We start from the raw sequence: 19554 nt of genomic DNA on the forward strand, positions 1-19554 counted from the left end.
AACATCACAGGTAGATCCAAGTATCAAGATTCATATTACCTGAGTAGTAGAAAAGAAAAGCCATGGTGTGGATGATTCTGAAGGGTTGGTTAATACAGAATGGGATTATCTTTTCCCACAGCAATCAACAAGAAGTTAAGCATCCTCAGTTTAGGTACATCAAGGTATTTTTATGATCTAGTTTCTTTAGACAGGCAATGAAATGCACACTTCCTTCTCATGTACTCACATTCTCATGTATTCACATTCAGAAGTTGACTACTCCAAGAAAGTACAGGAAATCCTGTTGAATTTTAAAAACTTATGTCCCATGAATTTCTGTGCTTCTCAGAAACCCTTTTTCTTTGTGGGCAAGGTGGGTGGTGTTGAGCGAGAAATTGCTTTCTGGTAACCTCAGTTTTCTTTATTAACTTGTGCTTTGCAGCTTTTCAGATATAAATGGGGTATTTTTGTGCATAGTTAAGTAGTTCAAAGCTAGTCATCTAACCTTTCCCAGAACACTACATTAAGATCTTCTTGTTCTTCAAAATTTAGACTTGCTACTGAATTAATTTTTGTGTTCAAAGTTTCTACCTCAAGATCTTTCCTGTTTCCAAAAAAAAATATATATATATACTGCAAATCAAAAATACAAGATTTTTAAAATGCTATGTTAAAAGACAGCCTAAGCCTTTTACAAGGGGAAGAAGGAAGATAACTTTGAAAATTACTTGAAAAACAGAAAGGAAACCATCTTTTTTTCATTGACTCTTTTTCAAATTAGTTTAGATTTTTTTAAATTCAGATTTATTTGAGATATTCCATACATAATATTATTTTATGCTCTCTGTTAGATTTTAGGCCACTTCAAATATGTTTTTGTATAATTCACCAGTTGTAAGAGACTTAGGAGTTTTACTTGTAAAAGGCACTGTTCTCTGGAGTTTGTGAGAATAGTCAGATTAAAAGTCAATTAATCACTAACCATTTTACTGGGGAGGCTAATACTTTTTTTTTTTTTTTTTTTTTAACTGAAAAACATTAAAAGCATTAGAAGCGTTTTTTAAATGAGACAAACCTACTCGTATCTGTGTTTTTTCCCTATATATTTTATCTCTGAGGATCCACTTTACCCAGTTATTTGGAATCTTACTATGGATTCTTTGAATTAGGAGGTGAAGCTGTAATAACTTTATTTCCAATAATTGGATCAGTTAGGGGGCATTTGGATGCCTGCTGTGGGCCCTTCTTTTTTTAGTTCGTTCCAAGCCCATAGCAGCAGAGACACACATCCCAAGAGTGTGAATCTGCCGGAGCAAAACTATCAAAACTACAGTTACAGGTAAGTAACATTTTTCTCTTACCTTTTAAGTTCGTAACCAGGTCCTCTCCCTTTCTCCCCTTTCCCCATCTCCCCCAAAGTCTCTTGAAGAGAAAAATATTAGAACACTATTAAGAATTAATAGTTTGTTTATGTCTAATTTTATGTAGCCAATGAATGAAATGACAGAATGTGTAATCATAACCAGTATATTACCATTCATTTCCAAAAATGCATTATAGGGCTTTTATTTTCTTAAAACTGGAGATACAAGTGTAGGTATTTGTATAGTAATCTTGCAGAAATTTAGAGTGACTAATACAAGAAGGTGAGAGGAAACAGTGTAAAATGTAAATCATTATGTCTTGATGTAGTAGGATAATGTAAGAATTATATATTATATGATTTGTGTATATAAACTTTTGTTAGGTCTGCATTTTGCAGTGTTAAGTAATAGATAAAACTGGCCCTCCCAAGAAAAAGTAGTGTATCAATGTTCAATTTCTATAGTTAAGAGATTCCTTTTGTTTTGTGTTCAGACATGTTTAAGAAATGGAAGAGGAAGAAATTCTTCTTCTATCTTGAGAAATTGCAGTAAAGTGCTGGAAAATTTCCATCTATCTAGGAAAAAGTACTTTGTATTTATATATATATATATATATATATATATTTAAAGAATGAAAAACAGATTGAGTGAAAAATGCATTTACATATTTTTTAAAAAGTGTTTATTTTCTTTTGGTGCTCTTATGTAACATGAAAGCAAATTCACAGAATAGAAGTCTATTTTGATTTTATCTATAGCATAAACTAAGATTACAGAATTAAACGTAATTTGCATATAGCATGTGCCCTTGATTGCACCTGTTAGGTAGATGGGAGAATTTATAACATTACTTACACAATAATGACTTTATTTCCTTCTGAGATAGTTGTTTCACTATGATGGATTTAACTCTTGATAAAGAAATGGCATGTATAATTAATAAAGTTTATGAAGAGTTCAAGCCCAGAACTTCTATATATCATAGTCACTTAGTTCACTCTGACATCAACCTATGATGCTGCAGGTTTTTTTCCATTATTATTCTACATAAGTATTCCTGGATCTAGTCAACTGAACATATTTTTGAATGTAAGTTATGATGTCAGAATGAAGTCAACATCTGAAAGGGAGATTTAAAATGTTACTGATAAATTTTAGTCATTTGGTCACTTTTAAATTTTGTTGTTCTTACAAATGAATAAAAACTAATTCAACATCATAATCTTCGATACATAAAATAAGTAGTTTTTCATTAAACCTGCTTTTTCTTTCTTGTGAAATTAAGTGCTCTGATGTGTATTTCAAAAGTAATGCACTTCAGGTTTTGCTCAGTTCTTCTTTTTTTTAACAACTTAGATTAGAAAACTAATTCATTACAAAGCAATCACACGCATAATACCCAGCATCTGTATGAGAAAAACCTACCTTATACATAAATTAGTATTATTTGTAAGAGCAAAATTTAATTCAGTGAATTTAAGTTATGGTTTTCAATCTCTAAAGAAGAGTAGGTGCTTCATTATATTCTTTTGCAGTTCAATTCATGTTATTTTCTATATTATTTTTTTCAGTATTATTGTAGTAGACAGAGCATAATGAGTCAAGACATCCTTAAGCAGAAAGATTCCTAAGATCATATTTCATTCTCTAGCTACTTTAATTACACACTTAATATTTAATACTTACTTCATGCTTAAGAAAATGAGCCAAACTTTACAAAAATGGAGATTCTGAAGTTTGCTACACTGTAAGGCATGTCAGAGCCCCCTTTAATCTTTTTGTGCTTTGTCCTGAGAGAGTTTGCATGTCCCTGCTGATGGGCTTTCTCTTTTGCACAGTGACCAGAGATTTGATAGTTTTTTGATGAGCTGCTAAAAATTAGTTTTTCTGTTTCCATACAGTTTTTCAGAAATCCCTTCCTCTGAATGATAGCAGCCAAAAGCTCCTCAGTCTCTGTTTATTTTGGAGCCTTTGGAATTATGTTCAGTTCTGAAAGGCTTCCTATAATCAAGATCATCCCTGAGCTCTTTGAGTTTCTTCTGTAAGGGAGCAAGTAGTGAGACTAAAATTGCAGACCTGTGTTTGTTCAGCCTCTCCTTCAAGGGGAAGAAGTAGTTCTGTGTGAATCTCTTCTACTGATTGGAAGGGTTCTCTTTAATTGTTCATTTTTTGGTTCTTGGAAGAAATTTTTAGGGGGGAGGTGAGGTGAAAGCAAACTCATGGTCAGTAACACTGAATTTAGAGGTAGAAATAGAAAATGAGTGCCCTCACACCATCGTCATGCCATTAATAAGTACCATTAAAGTAATTTCATATTTAAAACTTCCTTACTGCCAGATTACATTGAGCGGTTTAGGTTCTTGGGGTCTGCAAAACACTTCTGGTTGGTGGGACGAGGTGTTTGGGCACCTTTGAAGGGATCTGTGAAAAATAACTAGGAAAAGTGAAACAGTTATCAGTAAAAAAAAAAAAAAAAAAGATTTGTTTTTTGAGAGTATGGTTGTGTACTGTTTGCTGAAAACTGTCTTGATCAGTAGCCTAAATAAGGTGAAGTTGTAATTGGCCTCTGGCTTACTTGTCTGTGAAGTTGTTCAAAAATTGAAGGCTTGATAATAAATAATAACTGTTTAGGACTGATAGGTTTGGTATAAATGCATTTGTTGTTGATTTAAATAATGCAAATCAGTGGCATTTCAAATGAATGGAGGCATATCCTTGTGATCTCTAAAGAATGTCAGAATTTAAAATGTAAGAATGTAACACTCTTAAATTTTTATGCTTAAAAAAAAAATAGTAGTAGTAGTCTGTACTGGAGTCATCTAAATGGTTCATCCAGAATTCAATGTTGAGGATTAATCTTCTTTGTAGTTCTGAAGAGGAGTACATACTCATTTAACTATCTGTGATCTGAAGTCTCCAAGTGAATCCCTTACACGGTGTAAACGGGGAAGTGATAATTTAACTGTTGTTTCTTCAAGATCAGTCAGAAATTTCTGGATTTCAGTGTCTACAAAACAGTATTAAGAGTGGGATGTTACCATTCTGCTAAAAAAAGCTCTGCATCGATGTGGTTCATTTTTTAGACTTGTTACCTTTTCACGAGTATTTTTTAGAAGACCCATTTCATTTCGCTAGAACATGAAGTTCTAGAAGATTTTAGGCTATTGTCCTATTTTGATGATTTGCTGAGTTTGATTCAGTACTTAAGAAAATTGCTGGATTTGAAGGAAGCAGAAACATTGGAGTCTTCATCATTAGTGATGTTCTGACTGCTGCTTTGGAAAGATTACAGGTTAAATGGAAGAATGGAGAAATTTCTTTATTCCAACTCCCCTCGTCCAGGCTCTGTCCATAACATTTGCTCAGCTTCTAACTTTATCTGTTTTCATGATGGAGGTTCTTCATGTGGTAGAGCAACTTGTAGCTTCAGTAGAAATATGTTTGGAGATATCTGTGGTTACTCCAGTGCAATTTGCTTTTATGCAAATGTACCTTAGTAATTAAACAATTTCTAAACATGAAAGTACTCATCAAACAATGACACACAGACATTTCCAAAGATGAAGGTCACACCTATCTGCAGGAATCTTGTTCATAACAGGGCAGGTGAGACACAACCACTTGGAAATCCAGCTAACCTTTTTTTTTTTTTAATTTCAAACTTGTCACTCCTATAATGTTTAGTTCCTTGCACCACTATGACTCATTTAATTTGACACATCATCTCTACTATATTTTAGAATGAGGTGGCTTACAATCTTGCTTTGAATGCCACGCTTTATTGCATTTTGGTGAGCATGCTGCCATGTAAAGAGAACATCTGTATGGATTTGCCAAACCAAAAAAATGCATACATAGGAAGATAACTGGGATCAGACAGTACTCTGAACCATCATAAATTTGCTCAAGCAATCATTTTGGAAGTATCTACATTCTTGGGGTATGGGTGGGGAAAGAAAAAAAATAGTTGTAGAAAGAAAAGTATCTGAAAACAAACTTGAATGCCCAGTCTCAAATACAGTCAGAAAGCTCTTCTGTGGCTAACTACATATTCCTTTTGTTAGAAAAACTGTTACAAAGAGTTGGAGCAAAAAGATCCTGATCACACTTGATTGGTCTCAAGAGCTTTTCAGCATACCTGTTCAGAATTGTGGCAAGCTTTGAACCTAGGTCTGATATTTTCACAAAGTCCTAGTTCCTAATAATAAAGTCTACTGTCTGTGGAATGAAGTGGATGAAGATTGGATAACTATGCCTTGGAGGATACAAAGTGTATTTGAATGGATATTTTTAAAGTTCTTAAGTTCGTCAAGACCCTGATGGGTCCTGGGACTCTTGCCTTGACAAGGTAGATTTATACAAACTTGCATCTGTTTGGCTGTAAAAGAGAAGACATGAAGAAATCTGTTTGCAGAGGTTAATTATTCTCTACTCAATACTCTATTAATTATTCTTATATAGCTCAAAGCAAGTCCAAGATTTGATGAAGCCCTTGAAGCCCGACAATGGTGTTTTTCATCTTTCATATTTCTGCAGCTGTTGTGGCAACTTAAAATGGTTTTGTGCTCATTCAATGGATTTTTTTTCGTTATACTCAATGAAGATGGTGGTACTATATATTCATCCTACCTTTTCTGCCCTAATTCAATATGATATTTCCCTATACTTGGGCCAGCTTTTTTGTCCTAGATCCAGAAATCTCTTAGAGGCAAAACAGTAACGACCAAGTCTTGTTCTGAAGTTCACCATCAAGATGCACTGGAAATATGAAGAAATCTGTGAGTAATCTAACTCTGTCTGCAATCACCTTGCCCTTTAGGAAAAGAAAACTTTGAAGGCATCTTTTTCTTCTCAGATAAGAACACAACAGGTTGTGGATATAACAACATACTATAATGTCAGTATTCAGTTGTCAAGAAAAATGAAGAAGGTCCATCAAAGGAACTCTGTGTTTAGAGGGAATATGCCAAGTTGTGATGTGATCATCTGTCTATATGTTCTCAACTTACAAGTTGACATTTTGGATGAGGAAGATGAGCAGCATTTTGAGCCTGGTCAGTTATGGAAGTTCAAGAGTGAAAAGTGGTCCTACCTGAATTGTTTTGCTTGTTTAATCTTGGAGCCCTCAGCATGAGGGCTCTGAAAGGTGAGTTTTGGTTGATCCAGCTACAGCAGTTTAAGGCATCACAGCTCCTGGCCATCTGCCTTGCTCCCACAGTAAGGGTAGCAGAAGGAAACATTTGCTTGGCTCTTAGCTGATTTGTTCAGTCTGGTAGGTTAATGCAAAACATCTTCAGTATTGCCTAAAGTTGATGCTCTGGACAACGAAACACACTTGTGGAAATGTGAATGTGTGTTCCCTTCTGCTACAGGCGATAACCTCTGTTAAAGGAATGGGGCAGATAACTGGTAACAGTAATGTCTTAAAGGCTACTGTTAGATCCACCATCTGAGCTATATGGTACTTTTTTTTGGTGTGGCTGATATTTCTGAGTTAAAATGGAGAAACAGACTGACTTAAGAAACACAGGTTTCTTAATTTGTGTTTCAAAATTTGTGGAGTTTTTAATTGAGAAATAAGGTAGTGATGTGTGTGTATGCATGTGTATTTAAAAAAATAATAAAAGGAAAGGGAAATTCAAATTTGAAACCAATCAGTTGGAGGCTTCTGCTTCCTCACATTCCTGACATCTGCCATGAAGTTTAGTGAAGTCAAAGGCCTCAGTCATAGGGAGAAAAAGGTTTTTTGTCAATGCATGAAGGCTTAAAAAAATTTTTAATCAGTGATACAGAGAAATTCTATATAACTTATATCTATATAAGTTCTCATATTAATACCAAAATTGTTGTTCTACAGAAGAAGTAAAAATCTCCGTGCTAAAATGTTTCACCTTCCATGTGGCAAATTTATTTTGCTTCTCATGTCTGTCATAAAATTGACAGGCTTTCCTACAAGTTTTTGTTGAATTTTGAAAAGTTTATTATTTGCAGTTGACCATTTTCTGCATAGAGTTTTTGTACCTATCTTTACTGTTGTCTAGCCATAAAATACTGTATATAATTCTGGAGTTTTAGAAAGTTAGAGATGTGCAAATAGATTTGACAATCAGAATGATGAGGAAAAAAAGCCTGTTCACATCACTGGAATTGACCATGTCACTACTTGTTTCTGTGTTCTAATGTTAATTTCAGAGATGATCCTTCAAAGTTTTCATTGTTCTGAAAAAAGAATCTTCTGCAAATAGATTAAGTTAGAAATTGTATTATAATTCTGGTTTACAATTTGAGAGGTGTTTTTTTTTTATTCTTAGAGTTTGTTTATTTCTTCCTTGATTGTATCCTTACCACTTTACCTGCTCCCAAAACGAGAGCTAACTAATTGCATCTAGTGATAGAGCACCACAAATATAGGTACTAAATAAGTTATATTTCTTATATTGTATTTGTGGTCTAGACATTTTGACAATAGAGCTACAACAGAATTTCTAACCTATGTGTAGTCATTCCTTAGACTTAAAATCATATTCCCCGATTACAGAGAAAGTAATTGTTTGTTTTTGTTTTTAAACAAATTACATAGTGATAGTTGACAAATGAGAATATAAGCTGTAGTGCAGGCAGAACTATTAGTTTTAACAGCAGTAATTAATTTATAGGACCATGTTGGGAAAACAAATAGCCTATAGTTGAAATGAAGAGAACATACTATTTTTGATATTTTCATGTGCTTTTAATTTCTATGAATTATACCAAATTACAACGTGTGTGGTTGGCTCACTTTTTATTTTTCTGTATTCTATTCTTGATGATTTTTTAGTACAAACTGAAAGGATTATTGCAGAAGAAAGCTCTTGACACTACTTAAAATTATCACTGAACTTTTTATTTTGTCCATGAAGTGTTTTGGTTGCAAAGGGAAATTACTCAAACTTTTAAGTGTGTATTGGACCCCTACCTAATATATATGTGTTATGGTATAAGCTCCAACTCTTAGTGTACTGTTTTGCTTCACAGAGAAGCATGGAGTGTTGGAGTTGTTTCAATCCTTTTTTGTACATTGGTCCTGTGTTCCCTCGCAATACTATGCATGAAGTCCAACTGATGCACTAAACCATGCAAGAAAAACCTTTGGCTTAATCATTGCAGATCCTTGCTCATTTCATGTACAATGAAGCAGGCTGAATCTGCAGAGGAGAAGATTTTACAGTAGTATTCATCAAAAAGCAGTTATGAAGGTGCACTTGAAGTTTGTCTTTGTAGACTTTTGCTTCAACCTTACATTTTTTGTTTGCTTCTTTTTGCCATTATACATTGCAGCTTCTTTATTAGATGGTTCTTTTGGAAATTTTTCTGGAACTTGGATTTCATATGTTTTGAGAGTGTTTTTTAAAGATGATTAATTGGCACCTGTGGTAGACTGACAATGAACAATAGTCGATGAATATGTTAAAAATATTAGCCAGACAAGTTCTATTCTTGCTTTTAAATTCAATGAGTTTTGTTGTATGCGCACATACATGCTGAGCGGGATTGATTTGTGGGAATGGATATTTTTGCTAGAACATCCATTCTCTTTCTACATATATCATTTATGATTTTTCTCTTTTAATTTGCAGATAAACCTCTGAAAAAGCGAAAACAAGAAAATAAACCACAGGAGGCTGGAGGTGCTACTGGAGGAAGTAGACCAGCTTCTCAGGAGACAGGTTCTGCAGGAAATGGGGCCAGGCCAGCATTGATGGTTAGTATTGATCTTCAGCAAGCAGGAAGAGCGGACTCTCAGGCAACAGTAACTCAGGATTTGGAGGCCATCAAAAAGCCTGAAGAAATAAAGCAGTATAATGATGGGTTTATGTGTGTTACCCAAGAAGACGCTGTTGGAGTTCTTAAACTTAAACCTGAAAACCATCCAGAGATTTTTAGGAAAAAGACAGACTTTGAGGGTCAAAAGGCAGATATCCAGCAAATTGAAAACAGACAAATGGAATTTCAGCAAAATGAAAGCAGAAGGTTGGAAAGTAAACACAATGAGAACAAACAAGTAGAAGTTAAATATGAAAGCAAACACGAAAGACAATTGGAGCTGAAACAAAATGATAACAGACAGACAGAGGCAAAACAAAATGAGAGCAGGCAAATGGAGTTGAAACAAAATGAGGGAAAACAGAATAACGGCAAACAGGAAATACGACAGAGGCCTGAAACGCCCAAACAGAAGAGTGAAGGCAGGCCTGAAACGCCAAAACAACAGAAGAATGAAGGCAGGCCCGAAACGCCAAAACATAGACATGATAATAGGAGGGACTCCAGTAAACCATTGTCAGATAAGAAAATTGAAATATCGAGGCATAAGCCTGATGTGAAATCTGATCCTTCAAGGATAAAATCTGAAAGTAGACCAGATCCAGCAAAACAAAGGCCTGATGGGCGTTCAGTTTCTGATACACCAAGACGTGACTATGATAGCCTAAAACAAAAGTCTGAGGACAGGGGTGAGTCAGAGAGATTCAGAGGAGATCCATCCAAGATTAGAAGGCCTGAGTATTTGAGATCATCAAACAAAAATGAGCATGATTCTAAGCATGGTATTAAATCTGATGGTTCAAAAACTGAGAAATTTGAAAGGAAACATAGACATGAGTCTGGTGAATCAAGGGAAAGGTTTGCTTCTGGGGATCAGAAATCAAGGCCTGACAGCCCTCGTATTAAACAGGAAGGTAAAGGAGATTCTAGTAAATCAAGGCCTGATAAACCTGGTTTTAAATCACCTAACAGCAAGGATGAACGAAGGACAGATGGTAATAAGAGTAAAGTAGATAGTAATAAAGCACATGCTGACAATAAAGCAGAGTTTCCCAGTTATTTGTTGGGGGCAAGATCTGGCGCATTAAAACATTTTGTCATTCCAAAAATCAAGCGTGATAAAGATGGCAATGTCACTCAGGAGTCAAGGAAAACTGAATTTAAAGGTGAACAGAAGGACAAAGTAGAGAAGATTGGTCTAGTTGAAGATCTAAATAAAGGAGCTAAGCCTGTAGTTGTCCTTCAGAAGCTTTCTTTGGATGATGTGCAGAAATTTATTAAGGATAGAGAAGATAAATCAAGGGGCTCTTGTTTTAAACCTAACAAGAACAAGTCATCCAAATCTAATAAAGGTAAGATTATTTTTGTTAATTGCATTATATCTCGTACATGCCTTTTCTTTTAGATTTGCTAATCCTATGGTTAGAAATTAAACAGAAAAGTTTGATGTGCTTGCTTATACGGTGATTTTGAAACTCATTTAAGAGCTTGTTACTGAAAATCTTCCTCCAGTGTAAGTGAAATGATGTATTTACTCTGGTGCAAGACCTAATGTGGGGACACTTGAATGGTTTTAAGCTGTACTTCAGCTACACTAGTTAGTCTGGGAATTTACCTAGTTAAACATAACTGATAAATGTATTACTTAAACTGGTTTTAAGTGTGTCTGTATAAGGGACTGGTACTATTATAAATAAAGCCATAGCTGGAGTGGTGGAAAATACTACTTATGCAAGCCCTAAGATTCTTCTACATTTCTAATGAGGACTGAACTGTAGTTTTCCAAGAAATGTTTTGACAATAAGCAATAACAGAGTTAAAAAAATAAAAATAAAAAATACAACCTGCCTTTTACAAGTACAAATACAACACACTTTTGGAGAGCCTCCACGCTTTAGGCTTGTAACAAACTTACAAAAAGGTTTTGTTTTTAGGAGAATTTAGACATTGTCTCTAAGGTCCACTGTAGGCGTAAAGAGGAATGGAATTGGTAAACGACTAGGTGACATTTTTAAGTTAGTAATACGGACAGGATATTTTTCAGTATAGTTTGCAGGTTTAATATGTGGTTGTTGCTTCTACAGATTCATCACTTCTTATATGACCACTTCTCTTCTTTGTGCTATAATTTTGGTTTCTTCGATTTCAAACTGAAGTAGACCATCTCACATTGTGAAATAAATGTTACTAACTGGTCAGGGTTACTGTTTTAATGTTTAGTATTTAAAGCATTTACATTTCTTACATAGTTGTGTTCACAGAGTTGTCATGTCTCAAAAATAGACAGAACAAGTGGCAGGGGAGAGGATTGCAGCTGTATGCAGGATTATTTATGAATGCAGTTACAGGTGTAACATTGCTCATGAATTTGAGATTAAAATTTTTTTTCAAAGTTAAGAAATAATGTAGATAAGTGATGTAGAAATCAACTTTGTGAATGTATAATGGATTATGTGCATGTGTACAGACTGATTTTTGTATAAAGAATTTATTGTGCTAAATCTGTTTTCTACTAACTTGATTGTATTGACTTTTAAAGACTTAATTCAAGATGAGTATTACATATTTTCTGGTAAAATATGAACCTCCTTGTGCAATATTTTCTCTTAATCCTGAAAATACGAACATTTCCCTTCTTTCTTCTGAGTTTCAGAACAGGCAAGAAGTCCATTGCTAACAGCAATAGCTATCTGAAGTTGGACATAAAATTATGATACTTTTTTGCTGTCAGCTACGTCTAAAGATTTTGCATGAAACCTGTACGTTTTTGATAGAGATGGAATTCTGTGCTATTGTCAAAAGGATAAGCTATGAATTCATACAATTCTGTGTGCAGAGAATTAGTAATTTTTAGAGGTTCTAGCTACCTCAGAGCTAAATACAGTGCATACATGCTTTCTAAAATGTTTCTGAAGTAGACTTTGTAGCCTAGAGTATGTGGTTATTTTATAAAATGTTTTAGTAATGCATAAAGGATTAAAGGACTTGTCCAATTGCCATGACTCTAGTAGCTGTAGCACACATGAGCAATGCATTCACTTCAAACTCAGGTTTATAACCTTTCTGGAAAGCTTGTGTATTTCATGTTTTGAGAAGTCATACATGTTTCTTACATATTTTGCAATAACTTGGGACTTACTTTCCAGGAAAAAAAATAATAATGTGTTGTCAGTCTCTGCTATTGTATCCAGAGTAAGATTCTTACAAAGATACCAGAAATAGGTTTTATGGAGAGAATCATGTTGTAACTACATTTTCTTACAAGTCAAATTTTGAATTTTCAGATGTGTATTCTGGAGAAAGTGTCTTTGAACCTCATATTTTTCATGTGTATTTTTAGTTTTATGCTTTTTGCCCAACTTCCTGATAACTTACTTCCTAGGATATTTTATGCTAAATAATTAGGTCAACTCCTGTGTCTGAAATGGTTCCTAATACATAAAGCTATCTTTTTATAAGCTGAAGTCTACTTAACAAAAACCAGCAGACTGATACAGATAGTATTCAACTGAGTTCCACAATGTCCTCACTCTAGTTCACTGCTTTACTCTGCCATTTTTAGTTATAAACATTTTAATTCACTAGGAAAAGTAATATTCATAAGCATTCTTTATTTAGTTCATCCCTTATTTCTTATTAGATTGTAGCAAATCTTTTCTGGTGTTGCCTTTAGCATCACTGTTTCACTTCTTCTCCCATCCCTCTTATTTCATATAGCTTAGTATATTTTGATTTTTCTTTCTTTCTCTTACTCACATTTATTTCTTGTCCTTTGTTTTTCCTTTGTCATCCATCCCTTCCACAAGAAAATATCTTCTTCTGGTATTATCACATTCAACATCATTGCTGTGATTCAGCTTAAATCTGATTTAAAAGCATATTAGTTCAGCTAGTTCAAAACACCATTTATATAGTCATTCTATCTTAAGGGACTAGTGCCGATTCATTATAAAACTCAGGAAAATCACTTGTTTTAAGCTAAGGTGAATGTTTTGTAAACCAGAAATCTATATAACTTTATATATAGTTTTAATAAATTTTAAATTTGAAAGTCATGTCTTCATTGTGCATGTGCCTTCATTATTCTGTAAAAAGACTTAGAACATTTTTAACATATTTTATAGACAGGTTTGGAATTTTATAAGTTATTAAATGAATAGGAGGAGTAGCCATAGTGCGTGACTGTTAAGATTGAATCATCCTGACAGTCCCTTTTAACATTTACAAGGGAAAAATACCATTTTTCTGTCTTATGGTCTTTGAACACTTTTCTGAAAGGTACACTCTGTCTCAGAGGGAAGTTGTGGAAATACTGTCCTAGTGCTTGTTTTTGTGTTTTTTTTAAGGGGTCTTATGCTGGCCTGTTTTGTAAAGGTCAGAATGAATTGTAACACTTCTTTCTTCTGGTTTTAGTATCTGTGAATGCCATTTATCCTGGTTTTAATGCAAATATATGTCGTAAGAGATTCATGGAACTTTTTACTTCAAGTTTGTGATTGTGAGGTTATGTGTGCTGTCCTTCCTTTTCAGAGCTTCAGTGAATACCTTCTCTACTGCTTCTTATAGCTATACTGATCAACTATATGGGAACTGATGGGAGCTGTTACTAGTTTCACAGTTGATGTATGTTGGACAAGAAAAAAATAATAAAGTATGAAATAGATTTGAGTAATGTAACTCTGCATAAGGAGATGGCTGAAGTGGTTTATGATATGTTTGGCAGATTGGTTTCCCAAAATCAACAGTATATATGTAATGCCAGTTTTAGTTTAGGGCAAAAGTGTGTTTTTAAGACTTGTGCAGAAATGTCATTTGGGTCTTCAAGTATCATCTAAAAAAGTTTGTTTTAAAAAAAAAAAATCGAATACCACATCCTGCTCCTTCATTGTGCAGATTGTTATTATAGGTTTTCATTATCTCTACAACACAACTGTAAAGACAGGTTTTGAGTGATCAGTGCAAGCCTTCCTAAATACATTGTGTTCTCTGCTGCTGTGTTCTGAAATTTGAAAGAAGATTTACTATTTCTTCAGAGGTGTTCTTCATATATTTTTTACAGGAGAAACTAAACATTTCACTGCAGCTCAATCATCTTCATGTCCTAGAGCTAAAACAATGCTTCTAGATATTTCTGTGTTCTATGCCTATGCACTTGGTTGCTATTATTTAATTCAAATGATGTTTTTAGAACCCATAATAACTACAGCATGTAGTCAGTGATAGGCTATAGCAATGTAAAATTCTATGGCTTTGGGTAACATGCTGCTTCATCTCTGAGATCTAGCACTGCTGGAAACTGTGTCACTTGTCAAGCTTGAGCGATCAATTAGGTGTTCATCTTCTACATAGGAATTACAGGGAAACGAATATTCCAGGATGAAAAACTGTATCCACATTGCGTTGGCTCATTGCACCAACTTGTACCTCTTCTCACAGTTTTCTCGGCTGTACAGCAGAGATACCAATATTTTCTGGTATAGCTGAAAATTGTGGACAAAAGGGTAATATTAATTTTAAACATTTGCTGAAATACTTCATGTATAGGACTTGTATAAAGACAAAATTGGTAAACGTGAGAAAACTAGATTGTGGATATTAACACGTCAAGAAATTAAGAGTTCACTCAAATCTATTTACAGAATAGCAGTCTCAATGCTGAAACAGACATATTGAAATCAGTGAGGCAAGCAGTAAAATAATATTTCCTTTGGAAAAGAAAATGCTGCAACTTAGTTTACTTACTAGAGGTAGTACTTCTGTAAAGATTAACGTTGTGAAAGTCCCTAATTCCACAGATCTGAAATCTGGGATCACTGTTTTGGAGTTCCTGGTAGAAGCTGCGTTAGCACAAGGGAATAATAAACCACTAAGCATCTTGCAAGTTGCATGCGATGCTAGGTGCATTGAGCAAATTATAATTTTCTCTCAAGTTCTCTTGTAAATTATACATCATTTCAGAGAAGCAAAGGACATTGTTTCATGTTTTACAGCAAGGAGTTTTTCATAATTCTTCTGAGCTGAAGACTTTGAAGCTTCATATAAACTCTAAATTTAATTGGATTTTTAGTAAAACTATCACTTTCATAAGAATTCGAAAGTCTTTCTGTTTTCATCTTGCCTGATATAATAGTGACCAGTGCTTTCCAGCTTGACTAGACTGGAAGTGTGGCTGGCTGTTCCTCATGCCATTAGAAGTATTTAAAGATGTGTTGGTTTTGCCAAGAATCTGTTAGCCCTAAGCCTTTTTTCTCTTTCTTTACGTTCTTGTGAACAGGATCACAATTTGAAAAATACTCCAGGCATCATTTAGTCAAAAGCCAAAAACGAATTACATATAATGAGCTAAATCCAACAGCCGAGAAAGATCTCAGTTCTTTAGCATGCTTTGCATCAGAATGGATCATTTTGGGGGCATTGTGTCTGTCCTCTCCTGAAAAATATGCTGGAATGCATATTGGCATTGTACATACTCACTGGGGTCTTTGGTTTTGGTGTTAGTTTTTCAGAAGCAGATGTTGGATAAATTCAGCACACTGGAGTCCTTTCTTGTGTTGATCTGGTATCAGTATGATAGGAGATATTTTCAGCACATTATTTTGCCTAGAGGCTGCTTAGGTTATTTCCTACTCTTATATTTGCGGCTAAGGTAAATATTCTGATTCTCGCGCTCATAGTTCTCAAGTCTTCTCTGGGTAACAAAAGTGAACATCACATGTTGCACATCTAGTTCTTAACAATAACAATAAACTTCATCAAACCTACTAATTTGGTCATACATTTGTTCATCAAAATTACCATGGTTTGTCTGCAGATTTAGGAGTGCACAATTTAATTAGTTCACTTTTGAAATATAATAAATTTTTCTTACTACATGTGTAAAAGTTAACTAATTTGTCCGAGCAATCAACCTTCTTCACTGAAAGTCTGAAACTACCTTTGGTTCATGGGCTTGGTTGCTTGATCAGGTTCCTCTTATTTCTGGGAAAATCTTAAGTTACTTTCTATAAAAAATTGTTGCAACAGTACATTGCAATATGGAAAAATGAGGGCCAGCAATTTATCTGATGTTACAATGTATGCAGTGCAGTAAGCAATGCAGACTTGTTCATGTATCTAAACATCTAAATAAGGATGTTATTTCTCAGTTTATGTGCAAGGACATGCAGTCAAAATCTTTTGGTTGCATTTTTTTCTAAGCAAAGGGTAAATTCAACAAAAAGCAAATAGTGGAAAGCCTCACATTTTTTTCTGGTAAATGAACTTTTCAGTCGCTCAACATTTTCACCCATTTTAGGCGAGTGCTTTTGTGCAAGAAAATTTGAACTGTTAACTTGAAATTTGCAGTTTCTTTTTGATCTGTGGGTACATTAAGAATGAACGTGAAAAGGATGAGACCTTTTTTCCTTCAACTTATTGAATTGTTGTTTTCATCAAATAAAGGTTTCTTAAATATACTTCCTGTTTTATTATCTACTAAACAACATTTATTATCTTCTAAGCAACAGTATTTTATATTAAAAGCTAAAGCATCAGCAGCCTGGTTTTTTATTGTGATTAAGTTGCTTTGAAGAAGAAAAACAAGAGTAGCTTCCTAGGATTTTTTTCAGCAGAAAAGGGTAAAAATGTTAGTGCAAGATAAAAGCAGATCTTGTTGTACCTTTAGTCGAAAATCACGACATTTGCTTTGCTTGTTCTCTGCAAAGATCTTGTTTGTATTATATTGCTTAAATGGGAGTATATCTTTTACGAGAAGAAAAATTCAGAGGTGTAACTTTATTTTATTTAATGAAGGTCTTTTTTTCTAGGTGAGGCCCCATGGCTGAGTTTATAAATTGATCAATATACACATCTAGGAAAGTGCATCAACCATAGATTTCTATTTCCAAAGATTAACAGTAATTAAAAACAACAAGAAAAAAATCTGTGTTTTGCATCTGTACAAAACACCTTAACTTTTTAATACAATATATTGAGTTAGCTTAAATTTCAATGCGTATGTTCAGAAGCAACAATAGTGAAATTCTATTTTGGAAAAGTAATTCCTTCACAACGTTCATTCATAAAAGTTAGTTTCTTTGTGCAGAACTTCATTTATTTCAATTGCTGATCTTGCTCCACGTCACTCTGAGTAATGCTGTATTATTCGTAAAGTGTCTTTCAAAACTAGTCTTTTCTACGTTCCTTTTATCAATTTATAAAGATGAGAAGTCAGTTAATAGCAATAAGGAACAAAATAACTTGTGATATAGCTGCTGCAGCAATTGGATAGCTTGAGGTAATCATTAACACTAAGGTAATGTGAGTTCTGATGCTTCTGGGCAGTTTTTGGAGGGGATGTGTTGGCTGTATTCCCTGCTTTCTGCCTGGGTCTTTCAGCATGCTCTTTGGAAATCCCTTCCCTGCATCAAAATATATTTCCTGCTTCTATAAGAGTATTTTGTACTATTACAAAATCCTTTTTGAATCTGTGGGGCTTAGCTGGGGGCAGTGATGACCTCCAATACATGATGGAATTACTTGGTTGCTTTGTCCAGGCTTTTCTCTGACCAACCAGCCTAATGGGTCCTGTTTAGAATCATAGAATCATTACGGTTGGAAAAGCCCTCCAAGATCACCTGGTTCAATGTCACCCACTAAACCATGTCCCCAAGCACCATGTCCAACCTTTCCTTAAACACTCCAGGGACAGTGACTCCACCGCCTCCCTGGGCAACCCATCCCAGTGCCTGACTGCTCTGAGAGGAAATGACTCCTACTAATTTCCAACCTAATCCCCCCCAGCACAACTTGAGGCCATTCCTTCTTGTCCTATCACTAGTTATCTGTGAGGAGAGGCTGACCCCCAGCTCCCCACACCTTCCTTTCAGGCAGTTGTAGAGAGCAATAAGGTCTCCCCTGAGCCTCCTCTTCTCCAGACTAAACACCCCCAGGTCCCTCAGCTGCCCCTCACAGGACCTGTGCCCCAGGCCCTCTACCAGCTTCATAGCCCTTCTCTGGACACGTTCCAGAGCCTCGATGTCCTTCCTGTGGTGAGGGGCCTAAAGGTGAATACGGTACTCGAGGTGCGGCCTTACCAGAGCAGAGTACAGGGGAAGGCCAGAGCTGAGGATTGGAATGTTTACAGGGAGACTGAGCTTCTACTTTTCTAGAATCTTCCAGAGTCTGGGAACCTTCCCTTTGTGTCATTATTAGGGTAGATAAAGAAAAATTATTTTGAAATATGTGTTTAAGCAGGTTCTATGGGATGGTACAGAACATAATTCCTCGCGAGGGAAAGTGGAGGGGCAGGCACCAATCTATTGTCTTTAGTCACCAGTGATAGGACCCATGGGAATGGGGTCAAGCTGAGGCAGGGGAGGTTTAGGCTCAACATCAGGAAGAGGTTCCTCGCTGAGAGGGTGGTCGCACACTGGAACAGGCTCCCCAAGGATGCAGTCACTGCACCAAGCCTGTTGGAGTTTAAGAAGCGACTGGACCGTGCACTCAGTCACATGATCTGAATTTTTGGGTAGACCTGTGTGGTGCCAGGAGTTGGGCTCGATGATCCTTACGGGTCCCTTCCAACTCGGGATATTCTATGACTCTGTAATTCTTCCTGGCACTAGGTCTCCCTCCTGCCAGATCTTCTACAGTGGAGAATCCTGTGGGCTCCCGTAAGTCCCTTGGGCAGTGGTAGTGAGGGATCTGAGTCTCCCGCTCTCCATCTGTGTGTGTGCTGATCTCATGTGTTGTCCCTTCATGTATGTAGTCAAAAGGTGAGGTTAAAGGGGCATGATAGAAGGTCTATATCCTGCTTAAAAGATATAGCTGTATACACTTCCACAAACTTTAATATAGAGTGGGATAGCAAAGATGAAAGCCACTGAAGTAAATGGACTACTAAGCTTATTTTTGGTCAGCATTCATCTTGGCTATGTGTTTTTCAGCTGATGACACAGTATCAAGATGAAAGATGGAACTTCTGTCTTAAGAGCAGATGTATTTTTCCCATGCCTTAAATTCGTCCTTGAGAAAGGGGCTGCCATTGCCTGTGTTTCCTCTTCCATTCTTAAAGCTTTCTTGGGCACAGAATTATAGGAGGAGTGTGAAGCTGGTGGGTGAGCTACTTGGATTACCAAGGACTCAGTGCACCATATAAAGAACGTTGTGAAGCATTTTAAGTAAAATAGCAGTGGATAGGACATTGTTAAATTTGCACACTGATATCTGAGTTTACAGCTTTAACCTGTAAGCTGTTCATCACTTACAGGCGATGTGTGCCTTTGCACGGTAGTGCCTGAGTGCTATACTCTAGTAGTACTTAACTATTTTTAAAGCGTGTTTGTTTTCCAAACATCTTTGTACAGTGGGGAGGTACTTCAATAACCTCTTTTTTGTTTTTAGCTCTTCATCCAAAATAGAATTA

General features: G+C 35.5%; 1 protein-coding gene across 6 annotated transcripts in view; it reads left to right on the plus strand.

Moving 5' to 3' along the window:
• The window catches only part of NIPBL (NIPBL cohesin loading factor), a 163419-nt gene that overhangs the window by 92964 nt on the left and 50901 nt on the right, over positions 1–19554 (plus strand). For 4 of the 6 annotated variants that reach the window (XM_084305614.1, XM_084305617.1, XM_084305615.1 and 1 more), the window contains one exon: positions 8963–10501. The exons of the other annotated variants lie outside the window; for them this stretch is intronic. In XM_084305614.1, the coding sequence (XP_084161740.1) occupies positions 8963–10501 (1539 nt within the window). The remainder of the gene's footprint in view (positions 1–8962; positions 10502–19554) is intronic. 6 annotated transcript variants of the gene reach the window in all.

The sequence above is a fragment of the Netta rufina genome (assembly GCF_964035555.1).
Source record: "Netta rufina genome assembly, chromosome: Z".
Classification (NCBI taxonomy): domain Eukaryota; kingdom Metazoa; phylum Chordata; class Aves; order Anseriformes; family Anatidae; genus Netta; species Netta rufina.